This window comes from Tamandua tetradactyla, chromosome 23 (genome assembly GCF_023851605.1).
Source record: "Tamandua tetradactyla isolate mTamTet1 chromosome 23, mTamTet1.pri, whole genome shotgun sequence".
NCBI lineage: Eukaryota > Metazoa > Chordata > Mammalia > Pilosa > Myrmecophagidae > Tamandua > Tamandua tetradactyla.
Genome location: NC_135349.1, coordinates 54,084,012 through 54,102,389, shown reverse-complemented (window position 1 = coordinate 54,102,389; position 18,378 = coordinate 54,084,012). Strand labels below are relative to the sequence as shown.

Below are 18,378 nucleotides of genomic sequence, written 5' to 3'. Positions count from 1 at the left end.
GAGAAAGTGGAACACATACATTGCTGGTAGAAAAATAAAATGGTGCAACCACTTTGGAAAACAATTTGTCAGTTCTTCAAACTGTTAAAACAGAGTTGACATAAGACCCAACAATTCCACTTCGAAGTATAAATCCAAGACAGTGAAAACATTTGCCCAAACAAAAATTTGTATGCAAATGTTCATAACAGCATTGTTCATAATAGCCAAAAAATGGAAACAACCCAAGTGCCATAAGCTGATGAATGGATAAATAAGATGTAACATATCCATACAACAGGTTAGTTTTTCACCATTTAAATGGAATGAAGTTCTGATACATGGTACAAAGGGATGGACCCTTGAAAACGTTATGCTGAGTTAAAGAAGCCTGACACAAAAGACCACATGTTTTCTGATTTCACTTATATGACATATCTGTAATAGGCAAATCCATAGACACAGAAAATAGGTTAGTGGTTGCCAGGGACTGGGAGATTTGGAGTGTGGGGGGTGGGGGAATGGAGAGTGACTGCTAATATGTACAGCATTTCTTCTTGGGGTGATGAAAATATTATGGAATTAGGTAGCGGTGTGGGGAACACACCTTGTGAATACACTAAAAGCCACTGACTTGTATACTTTAAAAGGTATAGTTTGTGAATTGTATCTCAATTTTAAAAACCATCAAGACACAGAAAATTTCATCCATCATGTAGTAATGTTTACTATCTAAAATATTTACAAGTACTACAAACAACTGAGTTCAGTACTGGATTCCACATAGTAAGTAGTCAAAGGAGACACACCACTTCTGTAGAACAAAGCAGAGAGCAGAAGCACACATGGGAAAATTCACAGCCTCAGTGACAGGTAAGAAATAAAACAGCGGTAAGTCTCATTAGATCTCTATTAAAAAGACATTAAAATCACAAATGTTGCTTTGGGCACTGAACATTTTTTAACGTTTTTGAAGGATGTTATGGCAAAGTGCTATCAAATAGTGCATGTACAGGAGCCATTTTAGAAATAAAATATAAGGAGAAAAATTCGTGTCTCAGGAGGGCGTACAGAATGTACACAGGGCTGTTCATTGGGAAGATGATTACAAGAGAGAATTGGGAGTGACAAATGACTGACAATGGGGAATTTGTTGGTGTGTGAATTATGCATATAGAATAATGTTCCATGAAGAAAGCAGAGCACGTGTTTGCATGCTCTGGTGACAACCATGGAGAATCCGTGATCCCAGTATAGACTCTAATAATGAAGATGGAAAGTGGAATTTGGATGGGAAGAATTTGGTGTTTAGTCTTCATTCTTTTTTTCTTTCTTTCGTCTTCAAATTCCTACTCTTTAAAAGGGGGGAGATAAAGAGATAAAGGGGCATGGATAAGCTAGAATACCCATTGTGGTAGTTGGAGTCAGTTGGTCAACTTGGCCAGGTGAAGGTACCTAGTTCTGTTGCTGTGGACATGAGCCAATGGTACGTGAACCTCATCTGTTGTTCATTACATCTGCAGTCAGCTAAGAGGCGTGCCTGCTGCAGTGAATGATGTTTGATTCAATTGGCTGGTGCATAAATGAGAGAGCTCAATGTAACACAGCCTAAGCAGCTCAGCATACCTCATCTTAGCACTCGCAGCTCAGCCCAGTCATTTGGAGATGCAGAAAGAAACCACCCTGGGGAAAGTTATTGGAACTCAGAGGCCTGGAGAGAAGGCCAGCAGAGATCACCCTGTGCCTTCCCACATAAGAAAGAACCTCAGTTGAAAGTTAGCTGCCTTTCCTCTGAAGGATTAACAAAATAAATCCCCTTTTATTAAAAGCCAATCCATCTCTGGTGTGTTGCATTCTGGCAGCTAGCAAACTAGAACACCCATCATTCCACAGGCCCACGGATTTTCCAAGACAGGATAATCAAATACTTGGAGTATGAGTCAAATGTTTTTCCAGTATAGCAGCCTCATCTCTTTTGTGGTGTTCAACAGGGAAATAAGATCCCTCAGTGATCAATGTAGTGACCACAAATATAATTATGACCAGAATTTCTCACTGATTTATTCATGAGGCTCAGCCTAAACTTGTAAGAATCATAGTTTATTTAATCCAGGTACAAAAATACTTTTATAAACAATCCATTCTGTTTGTTTTTTTTCTCAAGCCGTCTTATGTCCTTGAGACAGGGAAGGATGGAATGAGGGGCCACATCCTTCTCATAGGGTTCTGAGGGAAAATGAGGGCAGCCTTTTCCACCTCAGGGGCATCTGAGGGTGCTAACTCATACGGATATTTATTAAGCAACTGTAACGAACTTCCTCTTCTGAAATCCACTGCAAGTCATTGGGGTTGTGTTCTCTTCACTTTTGCCCTGCCAGTGTCTGTGTTCTTAGCTTACCTCCACTTCTATTCTGTAAGCTCCTTGGGCACAGGATCCGTTTTCTTTTTCATTATATTATCCACAGCACTTGACACCCAGTAGACATTCAATAATGACTGTTGGGTGTATGCATGCAAGGTACAAGGTTGGGTGCTGGGAGAGGGATGCAAAGTGTTGGCTATTCAGTGAGGCTCCTGGCCATCCACTGGGCAGATGACAAGAGGCCCTGTGTTCTTCCCTCCATCATGCACCCCAGGGCTGAAGATGGGTTGAAGGGGCCCAGAGGAAGAGAAGCAAGGGAACGTGTAGATGTGGGATTTGGCTGTCACGTTGTAGAAGGAAATGTCTCCAGCCTCATAGTTCAGGAAGATGCCCACCCGCTTGAGAGGCCCCCTCAATCGTAGGTGGGTAGGGGGCACGGTGGACGCCTGGTATTCATTTTTCCTCATCATCATCACCACCCAGTAGCCATTCTCGGGTGAGAGAGCCATGTTCCCTTTCCTGCTGATGGATGACTTGCACACTCCCAGCACCCACCCTGTCTTGTCACCCACGTCCACTTCCCAGTACTGGCGTCCAGAGAGGAAGGGTGGAGAGCCCAGTACCATGATGCAGCTATCGAATCTATCTGGGCTCTCGGGCAACCAGTCCCACTTGCTTCCAAGTCTCACACTCTTCAGATCTTTAGAGAAGATGAGGTTAGGATGGGCTGTTTTTGCATCCAGAGTCACATTCACTGCAGAGAGGGTTAGAATGAGCACCTGAGGGTGGCATAGGGAGGGGTTCCTTGGGTATCAACTTCACAGGGCTCCCCCCACCTCCAGGAAACATGGGCAGGGTTGCTCCTCTCAATCCCGGTGAGAGAGAGCACAGGGACCCAGCAGGCCTAGGCCACTTACCTGCATATGCCTGAGCACCTGTCACGTCTGAAACTAGAGAGAAGGGAGAGGAGACAAAGAAATCCTGAGCATTTTCAGAGGGGCTAAATCTACCCTGACTCCATAACATGGAAGACAGGAATCCCCGTTCCGAGCCCTATTCCCTGTGCTTGGGTATGACCCATTCCCCGCAGGCCACCGGGCCTTGGCCAGCTCGCTGTGTCGGGCCCGAGGACCTACACGGAGCCCAGAGGGTCTTTCATGACCTTCCTCCCGCCTCGGTTCCAAGAGGTTTTTCTCTCTTCCACACAATACCAGAAATCAGCAGCGTAAGGGGACCCTGCAATAACCCCTGGTTGGTTCCCGCCAGCACACCAGGCTCACCATGGAAAGCCCCCATTTCCAAACGCAGGGTTTCTAAAAGGAGAAACGGGAGCAGAGAGAAGCTCAGGTTAGGTCCTCCAGCTGGGGACAGGTGGGGAGAGGCCAAAGGCAGTGGGGAGGGGGAAAAGGGAGGTGAGGGGCTCTGGGCTATGGGAGAGAGCAGGTACCTTCCCTCACCCCCCAAGCCCACCTACCCAAGAAGTTCTTCATGCTCTTCACCATAGACTCTGATCTCCGGTAGAGGAGGTGGATCTTTTCTTTTACTTCTGGAGGGGTGGCCCATGGTGGAGGGAAGGTTACTGTCTTAGCCCTAAAGATAAGAGATTGTTGGCCAGGGAGAACTGGACACTAAGTCCCCTTGAGCTGGGAGCGAGGTGCAGCCTCCATGGGGCAAGCCTGGCCCAGCCCAGCCTGGGCTACGCCAAGAAAAGACTTTCTTGGACTCCGAGTTCTAAACACTGGTCAAGTTGTGGATTCTGGCCACAGATTGAAATCATCTGAGGAGTTTTTACAGTCACCAGTGCCTGGGTCCCACCTCCAAAGATTAGGATTTAATTGGTATTCCATGGCCTGGGTATCAATAGTTTGCTCCCCAGGGGAGTCGTATGTCCAGCAGAGTCTTAGCGCTGCTTTCCTAAAGCCTCTTCCCTGCCCTCCCCTCCCCTGCCGTACCCGCCCCTGCCTGCTGGGCTTAGCTCAGCTCTGCTCCAAAAGCAGAGTCCCTCCCAAGGGACTCCTGGACGAGTGCTTCCTTTCTGGATGCTACCAGCAGTTCTGGAGCTACAGTTTTCATAAGGCAGATTGCATAGATCCACCCATCAGGCATGTTTAAGCAGCCCTCTGCCCCCATTTCAGCGTTAACTGCGTTTATTCTTTCCAATCTTCAACACTACATTCTCCCTCCTGCTCTGGCTTCCCCTCTCCCTACATGAATCTGGAATGTTTTCATGGGAGGAGCCTGGGAACGGGTTGGGGTCAGCTCCCTCCCTGGCCCCTCCTGGGGCTGTCTCCCCACACAGTTCCTGCAGGACCCCCAGCTGTACAGTACCTGTGCAGGGTGTCTCCAATGTCCTAGGAGAGAAAAGAGGGGTGGTCTCCATTACCAGCCTGCTCGGTTCTGCGCTGACCCCCAGCTTTCCCTTTTTGGGCCCCTGGACTGCACAACTGCTCCCTGCCCCTTCCTAGTACCCCAGTCTTGGAGTGTCAACCAAGTGGGATATCCCGTCCTGATTCTAATGACCCGAGGTGGCAGCCTGTCAGGACTTGCAAAGAAGCTCCCCGGCTATGGGGCCACCCTGGCTCCCTGTAGTTCATTAAAGGGGTTTGGGCCTAGGAAGCATCGTGGGTCACCAGACCAAGGTTCCTCCCAGGCCTTGACAGGCCCTCGGCCATGCTAGGACCCTGCGTGTCCTGTCGAGCTCGGTGGGCGGGGGCTGAGGGGGAGGCCCACGCCTGGCGACACTTACCTGCATAAGCTCCCATGCCAGCTGGCACTGCTTTGCCTCCAGCCTCCCAATGAGCTCATCAAGAAAGGCGATGTCCTGGGACACGCGGGTGCCATACGCACCCCCCACCTGGCCAACAGTCTGGCCCAGTTCCTCCAGCCAGGTCATGAAGTGCTGCTCTTGTACCTCCAGGAAGCGGCACAGCTGCTGCAGCTGGCCCTGGACCCTCTGCTTCTGAGTTTCGATTTGTTTCTGGGAGACAGGGTAGGAGGAGGGCTTCTGTGCTGGGGCTCCCAACATACAAGTTTGGGCAGCCCCCAGAGGCCCACTTCCTTGGGGAGAACCCGAGGCAGGAGCTCCCTCAGCCTTGTGGAGGCCTGGATTCCAGGACAGGGGCAGAGCTGGCTGGAACCTTCCAGAACAGATGGAAGGGGCTGGCTCTTGGACAATGCCTACAAATCCAGCGTCACCTCTATCCTTCCCTAAAGGTCGGTGCGAGCTCGGGCCCTGGGGTCATAAATGGCCAAACGCCTGTGCCTGCCCAACTGGACTCCTGGAGACTACGTGCGCCCCCATGGGCTGCCCACTCGAGTTTCTGAATGGGGTAGACAGCCTGTTTGTACGTGGACTTGACCTCCACAGCCTCCAGGCACAGGCCAATCCTTAGCTCACCTATCGTCTGCCTTTCACATAATAAAGGCTCTACAGAGAGTGAAATGGCTCCTGTGCTTCGTTTCCTTCCCCAAGGAGAGAGACGGCCCTTCAGAGTCACTAAGACAGCCTCAGAAGTCTGGAAAACAGTGTCTCCTTTCCATGGGGCCCTCCATCCCCGGGACATCCCCACTGCCATTCCACCCACGTGTTCCCAGCCAGTTGGTGATAGGAAGGGGTTTCATGTCACCACAATTCACAAATCTCTCCTGGCCTGCCCCCTTGTTATCGTTGCCCGTTCCCTGCATGGTGACCTCCACGTTGACTTGATTTGGCTTCTCAGGAGTGTGACCCAGAGAGGGAGGTGGGACCAGCCAGCCGAAGCGAGAGCAAAGCCTCTGTGGGCACAGAGCCTACTGCTTGCAGGGAAAACGCAATCAGCTCCACAGAGAAGCTGGACACTCTTGGAGGAGTCGTAGTTATTGAAATTCGTGGCATTGCAAAACCATAATTGTACAGAAAATGTCTATTTTAATTGTTTACATTTTAAAAGCCAACATGGTTTTCTTGTTTTTTTTGCATGGGCAAGCTCCGGAAATTGAACCTGGGTCTCCGGCATGGCAGGCAGGAACTCTGCCTGCTGAGCCACCATGGCCCGCCCAAGCCAATATGGTTTTGATATCCAAAAAAGAGAGAGATGACAACAATTATAAAATTGCTACAGGGGTGTTTAATATCCTCTCCTTCCCTTCCCTCGGTCCCAGTCCTCAGCAGTAGCTGCCGGCATTCATCTCTCTGGACCATTTTTTTAAAACATGGACAGGCACCAGGAATCTAACCCGGGTCCTCTGGCATGGCAGGCGACTACTCTGCCTGCTGAGCCACCATGGCTTCCCTTCTCTGGACCATTTTAAAGGTGAGTGTGAGAAAGCACGACAGCTCCTCGGAGATGTTCCCCTCCCCACTGTGGGGTGGGGGTTCAGCCCCTCCTGGGATGAACTCATGCTTAGGTGCCAGCTCCCACCCCACCGACCAGGAGCAGGTGGTCATCTGAATTCATGGCCATCCCTGCTTCCCTGTGAACCAGGAAGAATCTCAGGGACCCCCATTCACTCTTGATCCCTCCCTCCCTCTGCAGGAGTGAACCCCGGCAAGGACTGGCCACGGGGCACCCCTTGCCTTACCAAGAAGTTTGCTATTTCCATGTCCCTCTCCGATTTCTGCTCCTCCCCATATTTTTTCAACTCCTTTAGATGCTCCAGTTGCCTCTGAATTTGTTCCTGGAAAAAGAGCCCTCGTTGAGAAGTTTAAGTGGCTTCTGCCCTCTTTAGCTGGCACCAACTCTAGAGTGGACAAACTTGCCTCTGGGAGCAAAGCTGGGGGTGCTGCAGCTGAGAGCGCAGGGAAGAGGGTATTAGGAAGGAGGAAGAGTGAACCATCACCCCCAAGGGACGCGGAACCAAGAGGAAGTGCAAGAGAGAGTCCTAAGGACCTGTGAAGCCCTTGGATCTCTGAGCTACATGAGCCGGTAAATTCCCCTTTTGCTGGCCTGGCGTGTGTTGTGTTTTTGCCATTTGCAGGCCAGGAGTCCTGGCTAAGGCTCCAACCTCCCAGGGTTGTAGGGGAAAGGAAGCGAAGCCAGGCATGCCCATGCCCTGGGGAGGAAACACCTACCTTGCATTCCAAGGCGGCCTCCTCGATGGGGCGCACCTGGTGACCCCGGTGCTCCTGGCTCAGGCTGCAGATGAGGCACACGGGCTCCTGGTGGTCCTCGCAGAAGAGCAGGCGGGGCTGCTTCATGTGCCGCTCACACGGAGACGGGGGCTTGGAGCCGGGGCTGGGCAACGGCGAGCCCTTCGGCCACTCCTGGCCTTCGGAGCATTTTGTTGGGAGCGGGACCTGGCACTGTGCGCCACCGGGTGAGTGGCCGCCCGGGTCGCCAGGAACCGGCGGGCAGCTGCAGGAATCGTGCATGCAGGTACCACCAGCCTGGTCTCCTTCCCGGGCCTGGCAGAGGGAACACGCAGCCTTGTCCTGCGGCCGCCCTGGGGACGCAGCAGTGGGAGAATGTCTTGAGGATGCAGCAAAGCCCAGGGGAGCGAGCCCCAGCCTGGAATGCGCGAGCTCTTGGCTAGGCTCTGACCGCTTCCTTGCTTGTCCCGCCCGCAGCCTCCTGCCAGCCGGCAGCAAGCGAGCCCCAGGGCTGGAGGGCTAAGGCTATACCTCGTGGTACTCCTACAACTTGGAATTTGGGGCATTTGTTGTCAAGAAAGACCCCCAGGTCCTTGTTATACAGTCTACATCAGGTCTGGCGGTGGCATAGAAGAGAGCAGGGCATTCTGCCCAGGGCTTTCTTTTGTCCCTTAAACCCACCTAGGAATCCCCATTCCCTAGCAGAGCGGCCGGCGTGGCGGGCCTTTGGGGAATGTGTGTTGGAGGAGGAACCAGAGGGAGCACTGCTCACACCCAAGTTCAAGTAGCGTTTGCTCAAACGAAGGAGGGGACGTCACAAGACTAAAGGGTCGAGGTCACCATGCGGACCAGCAGTCACGGAGACCTCTCCCCAAGCCCAGAGTGGCCACTTCCTAAAGCAGAAATGCAGAAATGATAGGAGATACGAGAAGAAAGAGACAGAAAGGCAGTCAACTGCCACCTCCCCTCCCGCCAAGTCCCCTCATGGTGGCCTGGGACTTCATATCACATCTGTAGATGAGACCGCTGGTGGCCCATTCCCCCTCCTGCCCTCATGATAGAATCAACGGCCGCTCATATGGCTGCTTCTTCCCCACTGCCTCCCGCTAAAAATCCAACCACATTTCTCAGCTCCCCTGGTGGTTAGGTGTGGCCAGCTGGCTCCGTTCTGGTCAGAGGGATGTCAGTGGTAGATGCCATGAGCAGTTTCTGGAAACCTTCCCTAAGTGACAGCATGCATGCTGTTCCATCTTTCCTCCTTTGTCCCTCTGTCCTGCTGCCTGCCATGAGGCTGCCACCATCTGAGACCCTGAGCTTGAGAGCAAACCCAGGGAGCAGAAACAGGAGCCTGGAAACCTGACTCACGGAGCACTGCGCCTGTCCTTGAACACCTGTGTGTCATGTGTGTGCAGGAGAATGGACAACTGTCTGCTTTAAGTCTCTGGTTTTGGGGGTTTCTGTCCCTCGCAGCCAAACATAATCCTAATTACTACCCCATCAGTAAGGGACCTGGGGTGGCCCTGGGACATAGTGCCACAGGGTTACGGTGAAAAGGAGATATTTTCACTCAGTCTTTCGCACATTCTCAACCTGAGGTCCGTGAAGCCCTGAGAATTCAAAGAAGGACTTCAGCGTGCCCAAGAATTCCCTGAAATTTGAAGCAAGATTTTGTGAGAATGTGTCCTACTGGAATATTCCAGGCTCCACAGCCTGCGTCAGATTCCCAAAGGGCTTAGGCATTAGTTGCCCAGGGGATCCCAGTGATACAAATACACTAACGACAAAAAAAGGAAAGTTGGGGGGAAACTACCTTCACAGCCTGCCATTCGTAAAGATGCCAGAGCTTCTGGATTCTGGGCTCCTTTATTCCCCAGCAAAGGAGGGACTTGCGGATTTGAAGGCCGATGGGGTGCACTGTCCACCATTTCCCCCGAGCTCTCGGGGGCCTTTGGACTCCCAATTCCATTTTCTTTCAAGGGGGCTGTGGATTCTGGATGCCCCCCGGTCTTCTCAGCCAGCGAGGGGTTGTCAAGTGAATTCTCGAGTGTACCTCCCCCCAGAGTCAGAGCAGGCTCTGGATTCTTGGACCCTTGCTCTGGAGCCACTACATCCAGAGTGGCCACTTTCCTCGGAGTGGCTGTTGAGTCTGGACTTAGAGTTCTTGTCCCCTCTTGGGTCAGAAGAGCGTCTGAATTGGGGGATCCTTTCTCTCCTGAATAAATGGTAAATTCGAGACTTTTGGGCCTCTTCTTTCCAGAGGGTAAATATGTTTCAAATTTCCTGGACTCTTTTCTTCCAAGGGATCCGTAAATTGACCGGTTGGAGAGCTCGGACAGCTTACTGAACGAGCTGAAGTTCCTGCGCAGTTTGGGACTCTCTTTCCCCTTCTCCCAGGGCACCCTGCCCGGAGATGAGAAAGGACTCTTCCTGGGAGACACAGTCGAACTCCTGGCCCCTTGCTTGCCTGGCCCATCCAGACCCTCGGAGCCCTTCTCATCTCTCCGTTTGCCCTGACACTTCTTCTGGGACCCCTTCTCGGCCTCAGACTGGCCTGACACTGAGCTGCCAGAGCTATCGCCCCTTTGCCGCTGCCCGTAATTTTCTGGGCCATCTGATATCTTCAGGTTCTTGGGCTTATCCCCTCCCGGGGAGCACGACATTGCAGAACTGTTGGTGACACTTTCCTCCAGGGGATATTCTGAAAAGGCAACCAGACACAAAGGCATGAAAATGTCCTATGCCTAGAGCAGAAGTTTGGGGTACGGGAGAAATTAGAGAAATTCAAGTTCAGAACCATGCAGGGCAACAGCGGTCAATTACCATTAAGTAAGAATACACTGATTGGCGGGCCGCGGTGGCTCAGCGGGCAAGAGTGCTTGCCTGCCGTGCCGGAGGACCCCGGTTCGATTCCCGGCCCCAGCCCATGTAAAAAACAAACAAACAAACAAAATACAATAAAAAACAAGAAAATGTTTAAAAATGTTTCCCTTCCTTCCATCCTTCCTTTCTTCTCTGTCTTTCCTTCCTTTCCTCCCTCTCTCTTTAAAAAAAAAAAAAAAAAAAAAAAGAATACACTGATTATTGACTGCATTTCTCAAATACCACTTTCAAACCTTTTTTTTAGGAGTTTATTACTAGGCGCGTAGTAGGAGAGCAGATGGACTAACAGCCCAAAATCTGTCTCCCCACTTTCAAACATTTTAAGCAGGAGAACTTGTATCAAATGAGGACCCTGATGCACAAAATACATAAAATCCCTAGTTTCCTGGTATGAATTTATTTATGATTACAGCTGTACAAAATTCATGTAGTATAGAATCAGACACATAAAAGAATGAGGGTGTTCAATTGACACAAAACTCTGAAATCAGGAGTTTTGAAAGGCAGAACCTCAGAAACAAATTTATTTCTGCATTTTTCTTTGGTTGCATATTCAAAGAAAATCCTAATTCATGCAGATAAGTGAATGCAAATAGTAATTTTTTTAAAAAGCGTCTCTGGAAATCTCAGGACGCTGTTTAATTAAACAGAAAAGAAAGGCTTTGTTCCAAGGTTTGCTTGAAAATAAGTTAATTTTTCAGCACAGTCGGCCAACAATAATTTAAAATTCGGTTAATGGTATATTTCAATATGTATTTGTTAAATTCTAAAAAAATCCCTGAAATACCTCCCAGAAGCATAATTTGAAAACCACTACTCTATGAAGGAAATACAGATAACCTGTAATAATTAGCACCTTAATTTTCTGTCTGAAGAAGTTCTTATTAAAATTACTTAAAGCTGTTGAAAATAGTTTGCCGTTGATTTTCCAGGAGAACAAAATTACCAAAACTGGCTCCGGAACTGGTAAGAAGCCCTACAGATTTTAAAACATAAAATATAAAAAATTTTACTCATCAAATTACACAAGACTCAGGTAGTTTACAGTTGAATTCTATCACTCCTTCAAGGAACGGAGAGAAACCTTGCGATCTTAAACTGTTCTACCTCATAGAAACATGTCTCTAATGTAGGCTTAAAACCTAGAAAAAGAAAAATTCAAACACCAAAGGTTTTAACTGACCTGGTATTAGGCCCCAAGAAAATCTCAAAAAAAAAAAAAACCTTTAATGGCAGATGTGAATGGCTTTAATCCCAATGAAATAAAATTAGAAAGGTACAACAAAAGGGTGTAGAACAAGGTGGAGAAAGAGAGAAACGAAAATATAGAAGAAGGGAGGGAGGGAGGGAAAGAAAGAAAAGAAAAGAGGGAAGGAAGGAAAGAAAGAAGGGAAGAGGAAAGAAAGGAGGGAGGGGGGAAGACAGGGAGAAAGGAACGAAAAAAGGAAGGGGTGAAGAATTAAGAAATCCTCTTAGAATTTATAAAGACCCTTTTAAAGGGTGTTAAAGAACTCAAAGCTGAAACGAGGCGGCCAACAGTGAGCAGATCACATCCCAACCCCTGACAACAGGCTTGGTTAGCAAGCCCTTTTTGCTACCTGGAGGTGACTTGTCTGCACACGTGTTAAATCGCAAGTCAAGGGACGATTTCTCAGCCTCCAGAGTCCTGGCCAGGAGGAGCCTCAGGCTCTTTACCAACCCAGGTCCCAGGACCCAGGAGGAGAGAGGGGTTGGCCTGGCCAAGGTCCACCGAGGGTGGGGAGACCTGGGATTTCTATCTCCCGGGTCTGGAGTTTCCAGCGGACCAGCTCCCAGTCCGCCTTCCCAGTTCCCACGGACAGCAGCGGGTGGGGGCTGGGGCCTGCCTTACCCTTCCCCGAGGCCCTGAGGAGCTCCTCGGCCAGGAGGCGCTGGTTGATGGCCCGCAGCACCTGCATGGTCAGCCGCAGAGCGTCCTCCTCCCCGTAGTGGCTGATGAGCAGAGAGGCCACCTTCACAGGCCCGGCCATCTGCAGCAGGCCCCGGGGGATGCGGGGTTGCTCCTTCTCCAGGCTGGTGTTCTGCAGCTTGAACTTGAACTTCTCAAAGTCATAGGGCACCAGGTCCTCCAGGGAGAACAGCAGATGGTCACTGGGGGTCTTGGCCATGGCGTGGACCAAGGAGAGGCCACAGCCGGCCAGGAGCATAAGAGGCCCCTTGTCTGGAGCCCGGTGTCTGAGCAAGAAGAGCCGACTTGAGAAATAACGGAAAAGGCACAGGAAGTGCACCGAGCTTTGGTGGGAACTGAGACTGAAGTCATGGTGTGTCAACACCGGCTGGTGTTCTATGTCTCCAGCTCGGAGGGGGCAGTGTCCTGCAGCCACGCATACCTCCAGGCCCCCCAGCTTTCCCCTCTGCTGCCTAGGCTGCAAAGAGGTGGGCAAGGCGGTGATGGAAGGCCTGGCTGGGTGCCATTCCAGGTTCTTGGTCCTAGGGTGGGCACTCAGATGCTTTGCTCTCTCTTCCTTCCAGGACACAGAGCTGGCGGAGGAGGTGGGGCTGAGAACAGAGCTCCCGGTCCCCCTCTGGCCAGCTGTTCTCCTCCAGACTCTTGGGGTTTCATGGGCCCTCCAGGGCCAAGGGCAAGAGAAGGGACAGCAAATACAGGCCTGCAAGCTTTCCCTGCCCTGTCCAAGAAGGCTGCTGAGGCAGGCAGGACACTGCCAGGAGACGAGCCCTGGTGGCACCTCCGTTGATGCAGTTTCAGCTGTTTGGACCTTCTCACCACGCCAAGGCCTTGAAGTGCAAAGCCTGCGACCACCATCTTGATTTTTTGCTCCTGATTCTGCCTTCACTGGAGGGCAGGGTGGACATTCCCTGGAGCCCCAGGTCACTCTTCCACGCACATCTACCAAACTCAAGTGCCAGGATGCTGGAGTGCGACAGTGAAAACAGACACCGGGTCCTCAAGGGAGTGCAGGCCAGCGTGGAGCCCAGAGGTGGCCCGGACGTCAATGGAAACTCCAGGTGGGGTGGGTTGCTCTTGATTGCCTGCCTCTGTCTTTTTGCACGCCTTGGTTTTTTTACCCAACTTTTTACTTTTAAAAATTATGCAACAACAACAACAAAAATTTCAAAAAAAAAAAAAAACACAAAAATTTCAAAACTACAGAAAAGTTGAAAGCATTATACAATGAACATAACACAACATGTTCTTTACCTGGATTCACCAATTGTTTGCATTTTGCTATATTTGCTGCTTTTTCTTCTCTCTCACACACACACATACACATGCACTTCTTCCCCCCCCAACCATTGGGCAATAGAGAACATTTTCACACATCACTCCAAATGCCCTAAATATTCCCAAGAACTAAGACACAAGGATATTACTTTAAATCCTCATAATACAATTATTACACTCAAGTGTAATATACAATTATAACATTGTTAACAGTACTACAATCAGTCCATAGTCAAATTTTGCCAATTGTACTAATAGTGTCTTTCATAGCTTTTTTTTTCCCAATCCAAGATCCAGTCAAAGACCATGCGTCACATTTAGTTGTCATGTCTCTATAGTCCCCCTTTAGCTAGAATACTTCCACCCTTCCCCAGCCTTCTTTTTTCTTCAAGATATTGATGCAAAGTCCCCTTTGGGGAATGGTGAGAAAGGAGGAAAATTCAACTTCCCCAAGTGAAGAATTCCTGATATTCTCACAAGCAGTGGGGACAACCAAAGCAAAAGGCTGAGCCCTCAATCTTGGGATATGTTCATATGAACCTTAACCCCACAGAGGATAGGCTAAGCCTACTTAAAATTAGGCCAAAGAGTCACCCCCAGAGAACCTCTTCTGTTGCTCAGATGTGGCCTCTCTCTCTCTCTCAGCCAACACGACAAGCAAACTCATTGCCCTCCCCCTCTCTATATAGGACATGACTCCCAGGGGTGTGGATCTTCCTGGCAATGTGGGACAGAAACCCTAGAATAAGCTCGGACTCAGCATTAAGGGATTGAGAAAACATTCTCGACTAAAATGAGGAAGAGAGAAATGAAACAAAATGAAGTGTCAATGGCTGAGAGATTCCAAACAGAGTCGAGAGGTTATACTGGAGGTTATTCTTATGTATTAAATAGACATCACCTTGTTAGTCAAGATGTAATGCAGAGGCCGGAGGGAAGTGCCTGAAAATGTAGGGCTGTGTTCCAGCAGCCATGTTTCTCGAAGATGATTGTATAATGATACAGCTTTTGCAATGTGACTGTGTGAGTGTGAAAACCTTGTGTCTGATGCTCCTTTTATCTATAGTATGGACAGATGAGTAAAACACATGGATTAAAAATAAATAAATAATAGGGGGAACAAATGTTAAATTTAGTAGATTGAAATGCTAGTGATCAATGAAAGGCAATGATAAGGGGTATAGAAAAAAATACGGGAAACACAGGCTAAAATATATTGGATAGATGGAAATACTAGCAATAAATGAGAGGGAGAGGTAAGGGGTATGGTATGTATGAGTTTTTCCTTTTCTCTTTTTCTTTCTTTTTCTGAATTGATGCAAATGTTCTAAGAAATGATCATGGTGATAAATACACCACTATGTGATAATATTGTGAGTTATTGATTATATACCAAGAATGGAATGATCATATGGCAAGAATGTTCCTGTTTGTATGTTGTTACATTGAAAAAAATAAAAGACAAAAAAAAAGATATTGGTGCTTTTGAAAATTCTATTCCAAGAAGAATATCCCTCAAGTGAGATTTATCTGATTTTTTCCTCCTTAGACTGAAGATAATATTCAAGTGTCCTCAAGGTCTTCCCATTATAATATTTTTCTTTGTAATTAATCAATAACCTGAGAATGTATAAATGTCTTGTCCTCCCACAATCTTTCATCAGTGGTCTTAGCATCCACTGATGATCTCTTCCTAAATCAATTATTACAATGGTGATTGCAGATAACGATATTTCTATCTCTTAGTTGGCATTATTTGCATATCCTGGTTTAAACTTTTTGTCCTTCTCAATGAAAAGATGTTTTATTGCTAATACAATTACCCTCTGTAGCAGGTTGAACCATGCCCTCTGAAATGATATGTTCAAATCTAAACCTCTAGCACCTGTGAAGGTCACCTTGTTTGAAATAGCATATGTGACCATGTTATGATGAGGACATACTGGTGAGGTTGGGCCGTGAACCCAATGGCTGGTGTCTTTATAAGAGAAATGAGAAGGATATTGGGATAGGGACATAGAAACACAGAGGAGACACACAGGGGAGAAGGCCATGTGAAGGTGAAGGAGATTGGAGTGATGCCACCACAAGCCAAGGAATGCCTGAGGCCACCAGCAGCCGGAGGAGGGGAGGAAAGCGTCTCCCCTGAGCCTTCAGAGGAAGCACGACTCCGCAACACCTCATTCTCCCACTGGCTTCCAACGCTGTGGGAGAATATATTTCTATGACATTAACTCATGCAGTTTGGGGTGCTTGGTGAGGGCAGCCCTGGGAAATGGACACACCCTCTAAGGAGGGCTTGCTCTGTACCAGGCACTGCTTGCTTTCTCTCCATTGTCTCTTAAAATCTCTGCAGCGTCCTGCAAGGCAGGGTTTCCACCCCTGTTTCACCCCCAGGAATCACAGCTTAGGCTTAGGGGCTTCCCCAGAACCAGGATCCAAACTCACTGTCTTAGCCACTCCGTGATATTGTCTCCCTGCATGACAAAAAATGTTTACTTTACTGTTCATCACTACCCATGGATGTCCGTTTTTTGGTTGACCATTGATGCTCAAAATGGGCCGTGCTGACCACTCCCACGGGTCACTTACAAAGGTCTGAGGCCTGGCTGGGAAAACAGCCCAGGGCAGGGCCCGTCTGGGATCAAAGCTGCCCTGAGTCCTGGCTGGTTGGATTTCCCTTATTGCCCAATGCAACCCTTTTGGTTTGTTCTCATAGCTGACAGCACCCAGTTCACTGGATTCTGCTGGGAAGATGACCCCCAAACCCAGCATCTGCCCGAAAAATGCATGAACCCAAAAATGCACATTTATGGTGCAAGCAGTAGATGGGTAAAACTCTCAGGTTGGGTGAGGAGGGGTTTCATGGGTCCTCACGGGCACCCGGACGGTCCCTCTACTGGACAAGCAATGACAAGCCCGTGCAATGAAGCATGGGTTCCCGTGGGTGCCTGGGGACCCGGATTCTGTCTTGACAGGTCAGGAAAGTCTTCTAAGCTGAGACTAAGCACCTACAGAATTGGGTAGGAAATGGGGCTTCCCAGTGCAAAGCAGGATATTTTGAAATCACCAGGCCACCGTTTGCAACACAGGCGATTCTGATGCAGGGACTTCTTGAAGGCAATGTTTGCTGGGTGAAGGGAAGTTTTTTTCCAAGTGTTGAGTTTCCAGTAACTCGGTTTTTTCCCAGAAATTTTTAAAATGAAGAAACATGGAAAGAAGGTTATAACCCTCGTGTTATATTTTCAATGTTTGATGTCAGAATTAAAGTGGGACTCTTATTCTAACAATTAAAGTGACAGACTCTTTTTGTGCACGTCTCTGTGACTGTGGCGTGGCCTTATTTGGAGGGGAGCACGATGAGTCTAAGTTCAAGGCCCTTTGTGAAGATGGGCCTGGATGGAGCTGCTGCCAAGGATGAAATCTGTTTGCCTCCTAAGTCATCTGCACATCCGCCTCCATGCCCGGACAGCAGGGACTCTTACTTTCTATGGCATTCATTTCTGCAGCATTTTGATTTCTGATGAATACAGATTACTTTTATAATCAGGAAAAAAAAAGGATAATTTTAAAAGTCTATTATAATTAGCTTAGCCTCTAAGGGGATATCCATCTTTGTACCCCCAAACCATCGTGATAAAGGAGGTTTATGGTATTTAGATGTAATCACGTAAAAATATTACATTTAAACATAATGTTACCAGTAGTGCATGTAAGAAATGGGGGGAGGGTAGCGGAAGTTTTTTTTTTTCTTTCTTTTTTTGTTGGCTGGAGAGAGAGGCCACATCTGAGCAACAAAAAAGGCTCTCTTGGGGGTGACTCTTAGGCCTAGATTTTAAGTACACTTGACCTAACCTTTGTGGGGTTAAGTTTCGTATGAACAAACCCCAAGACTGGGGGCTCTCCCTATAGCTTTGGTTGTCCACACTGCTTGTGAGAATATCAAGAATACAACTTGGGGAAGTTGAATTTCTCCCCGTTCTCAACATTCCCCCAAGGGGGCTTTGCAAATACTTTTTCACTCACTGGTCAAATCACTCTGGGATTCATCGGGGCATCACTCTGGACAAACCAACAAAATCTCATGTCCTACCTGAGATTCCAAGTACTTATGGCATTCAATCAAACTATCTACATAAGTTATATTAGGAAATGCACTAGTCAAAATATAAATTTTGTACCAAATAAACATTTTTTTTGCTTTACTCTCACACATGAGTTGAAATTTTTAAATATTAATTACCATCTATTTCCAACACCCTGCAGTAATGACATTCCTTTGTTCTTCCTCATGCAAAAACATTTTTAAAATTTGTACATTGTACATTTCAGTACTATTGTACACTCTAGGCATTCCTAGATTATACCATCTTAATCTTTGACATCTATCTTTCTTTCTGATTTCATTTATGTCCCAGCCCTCCTCCCTCTATCATTCTCACATGCAGCTTCATTCAGTGTTTTAACACAATTATATTACAGTTAGGTAGTATTGTGCTGTTCATTTCTGAGTTTTTGTATCCAGTCCTGTCGCACAGTCTGTATCCCTTCAGCTTCAGTTACCCAATATCTTACCCTATTTCTATCTCCTGATGGTCTCTGTTATCAATGAAATATTCCAAGTTTATTCACTAATGTCAGTTCATATCAGTGAGACCATACAGTATTTGTCCTTTTGCTTTTGGCTAGTCTCATTCAGCATAATGTTCTCAAGGTCCATCCATGTTGTTACATACTTCATAAGTTTATTCTGTCTTAAAGCTGCATAATATTCCACCATATGTATATACCACAGTTTGTTTAGCCACTCGTCTGTTGATGGACATTTTGGCTGTTTCCATCTCTTTGCAATTGTAAATAATGCTG

The 18,378-nt window shown here is 48.0% G+C and overlaps 1 protein-coding gene across 3 annotated transcripts in view; it reads right to left on the bottom strand.

The window, feature by feature from the left end:
* Window positions 1-2,066: 2,066 nt before the first annotated feature.
* MEFV (MEFV innate immunity regulator, pyrin) overlaps window positions 2,067-18,378 on the bottom strand; it is a 64,980-nt gene continuing 48,668 nt past the window's right edge. For 2 of the 3 annotated variants that reach the window (XM_077142002.1, XM_077142003.1), the window contains exons 2-10: window positions 9,220-10,107; window positions 7,392-7,762; window positions 6,902-6,997; window positions 5,088-5,318; window positions 4,670-4,692; window positions 3,816-3,931; window positions 3,622-3,654; window positions 3,259-3,291; window positions 2,067-3,095 (exon numbers count right to left, since the gene is read on the bottom strand). In XM_077142002.1, coding sequence (XP_076998117.1) covers window positions 2,542-3,095; window positions 3,259-3,291; window positions 3,622-3,654; window positions 3,816-3,931; window positions 4,670-4,692; window positions 5,088-5,318; window positions 6,902-6,997; window positions 7,392-7,762; window positions 9,220-10,069 — 2,307 coding nt within the window. In that variant the 5' untranslated portion in view covers window positions 10,070-10,107 and the 3' untranslated portion in view covers window positions 2,067-2,541. Of the gene's footprint in view, window positions 3,096-3,258; window positions 3,292-3,621; window positions 3,655-3,815; window positions 3,932-4,669; window positions 4,693-5,087; window positions 5,319-6,901; window positions 6,998-7,391; window positions 7,763-9,219; window positions 10,108-12,159; window positions 14,048-18,378 lie in introns of those variants that run through there. The other variant, XM_077142001.1, reaches the window with a different exon arrangement.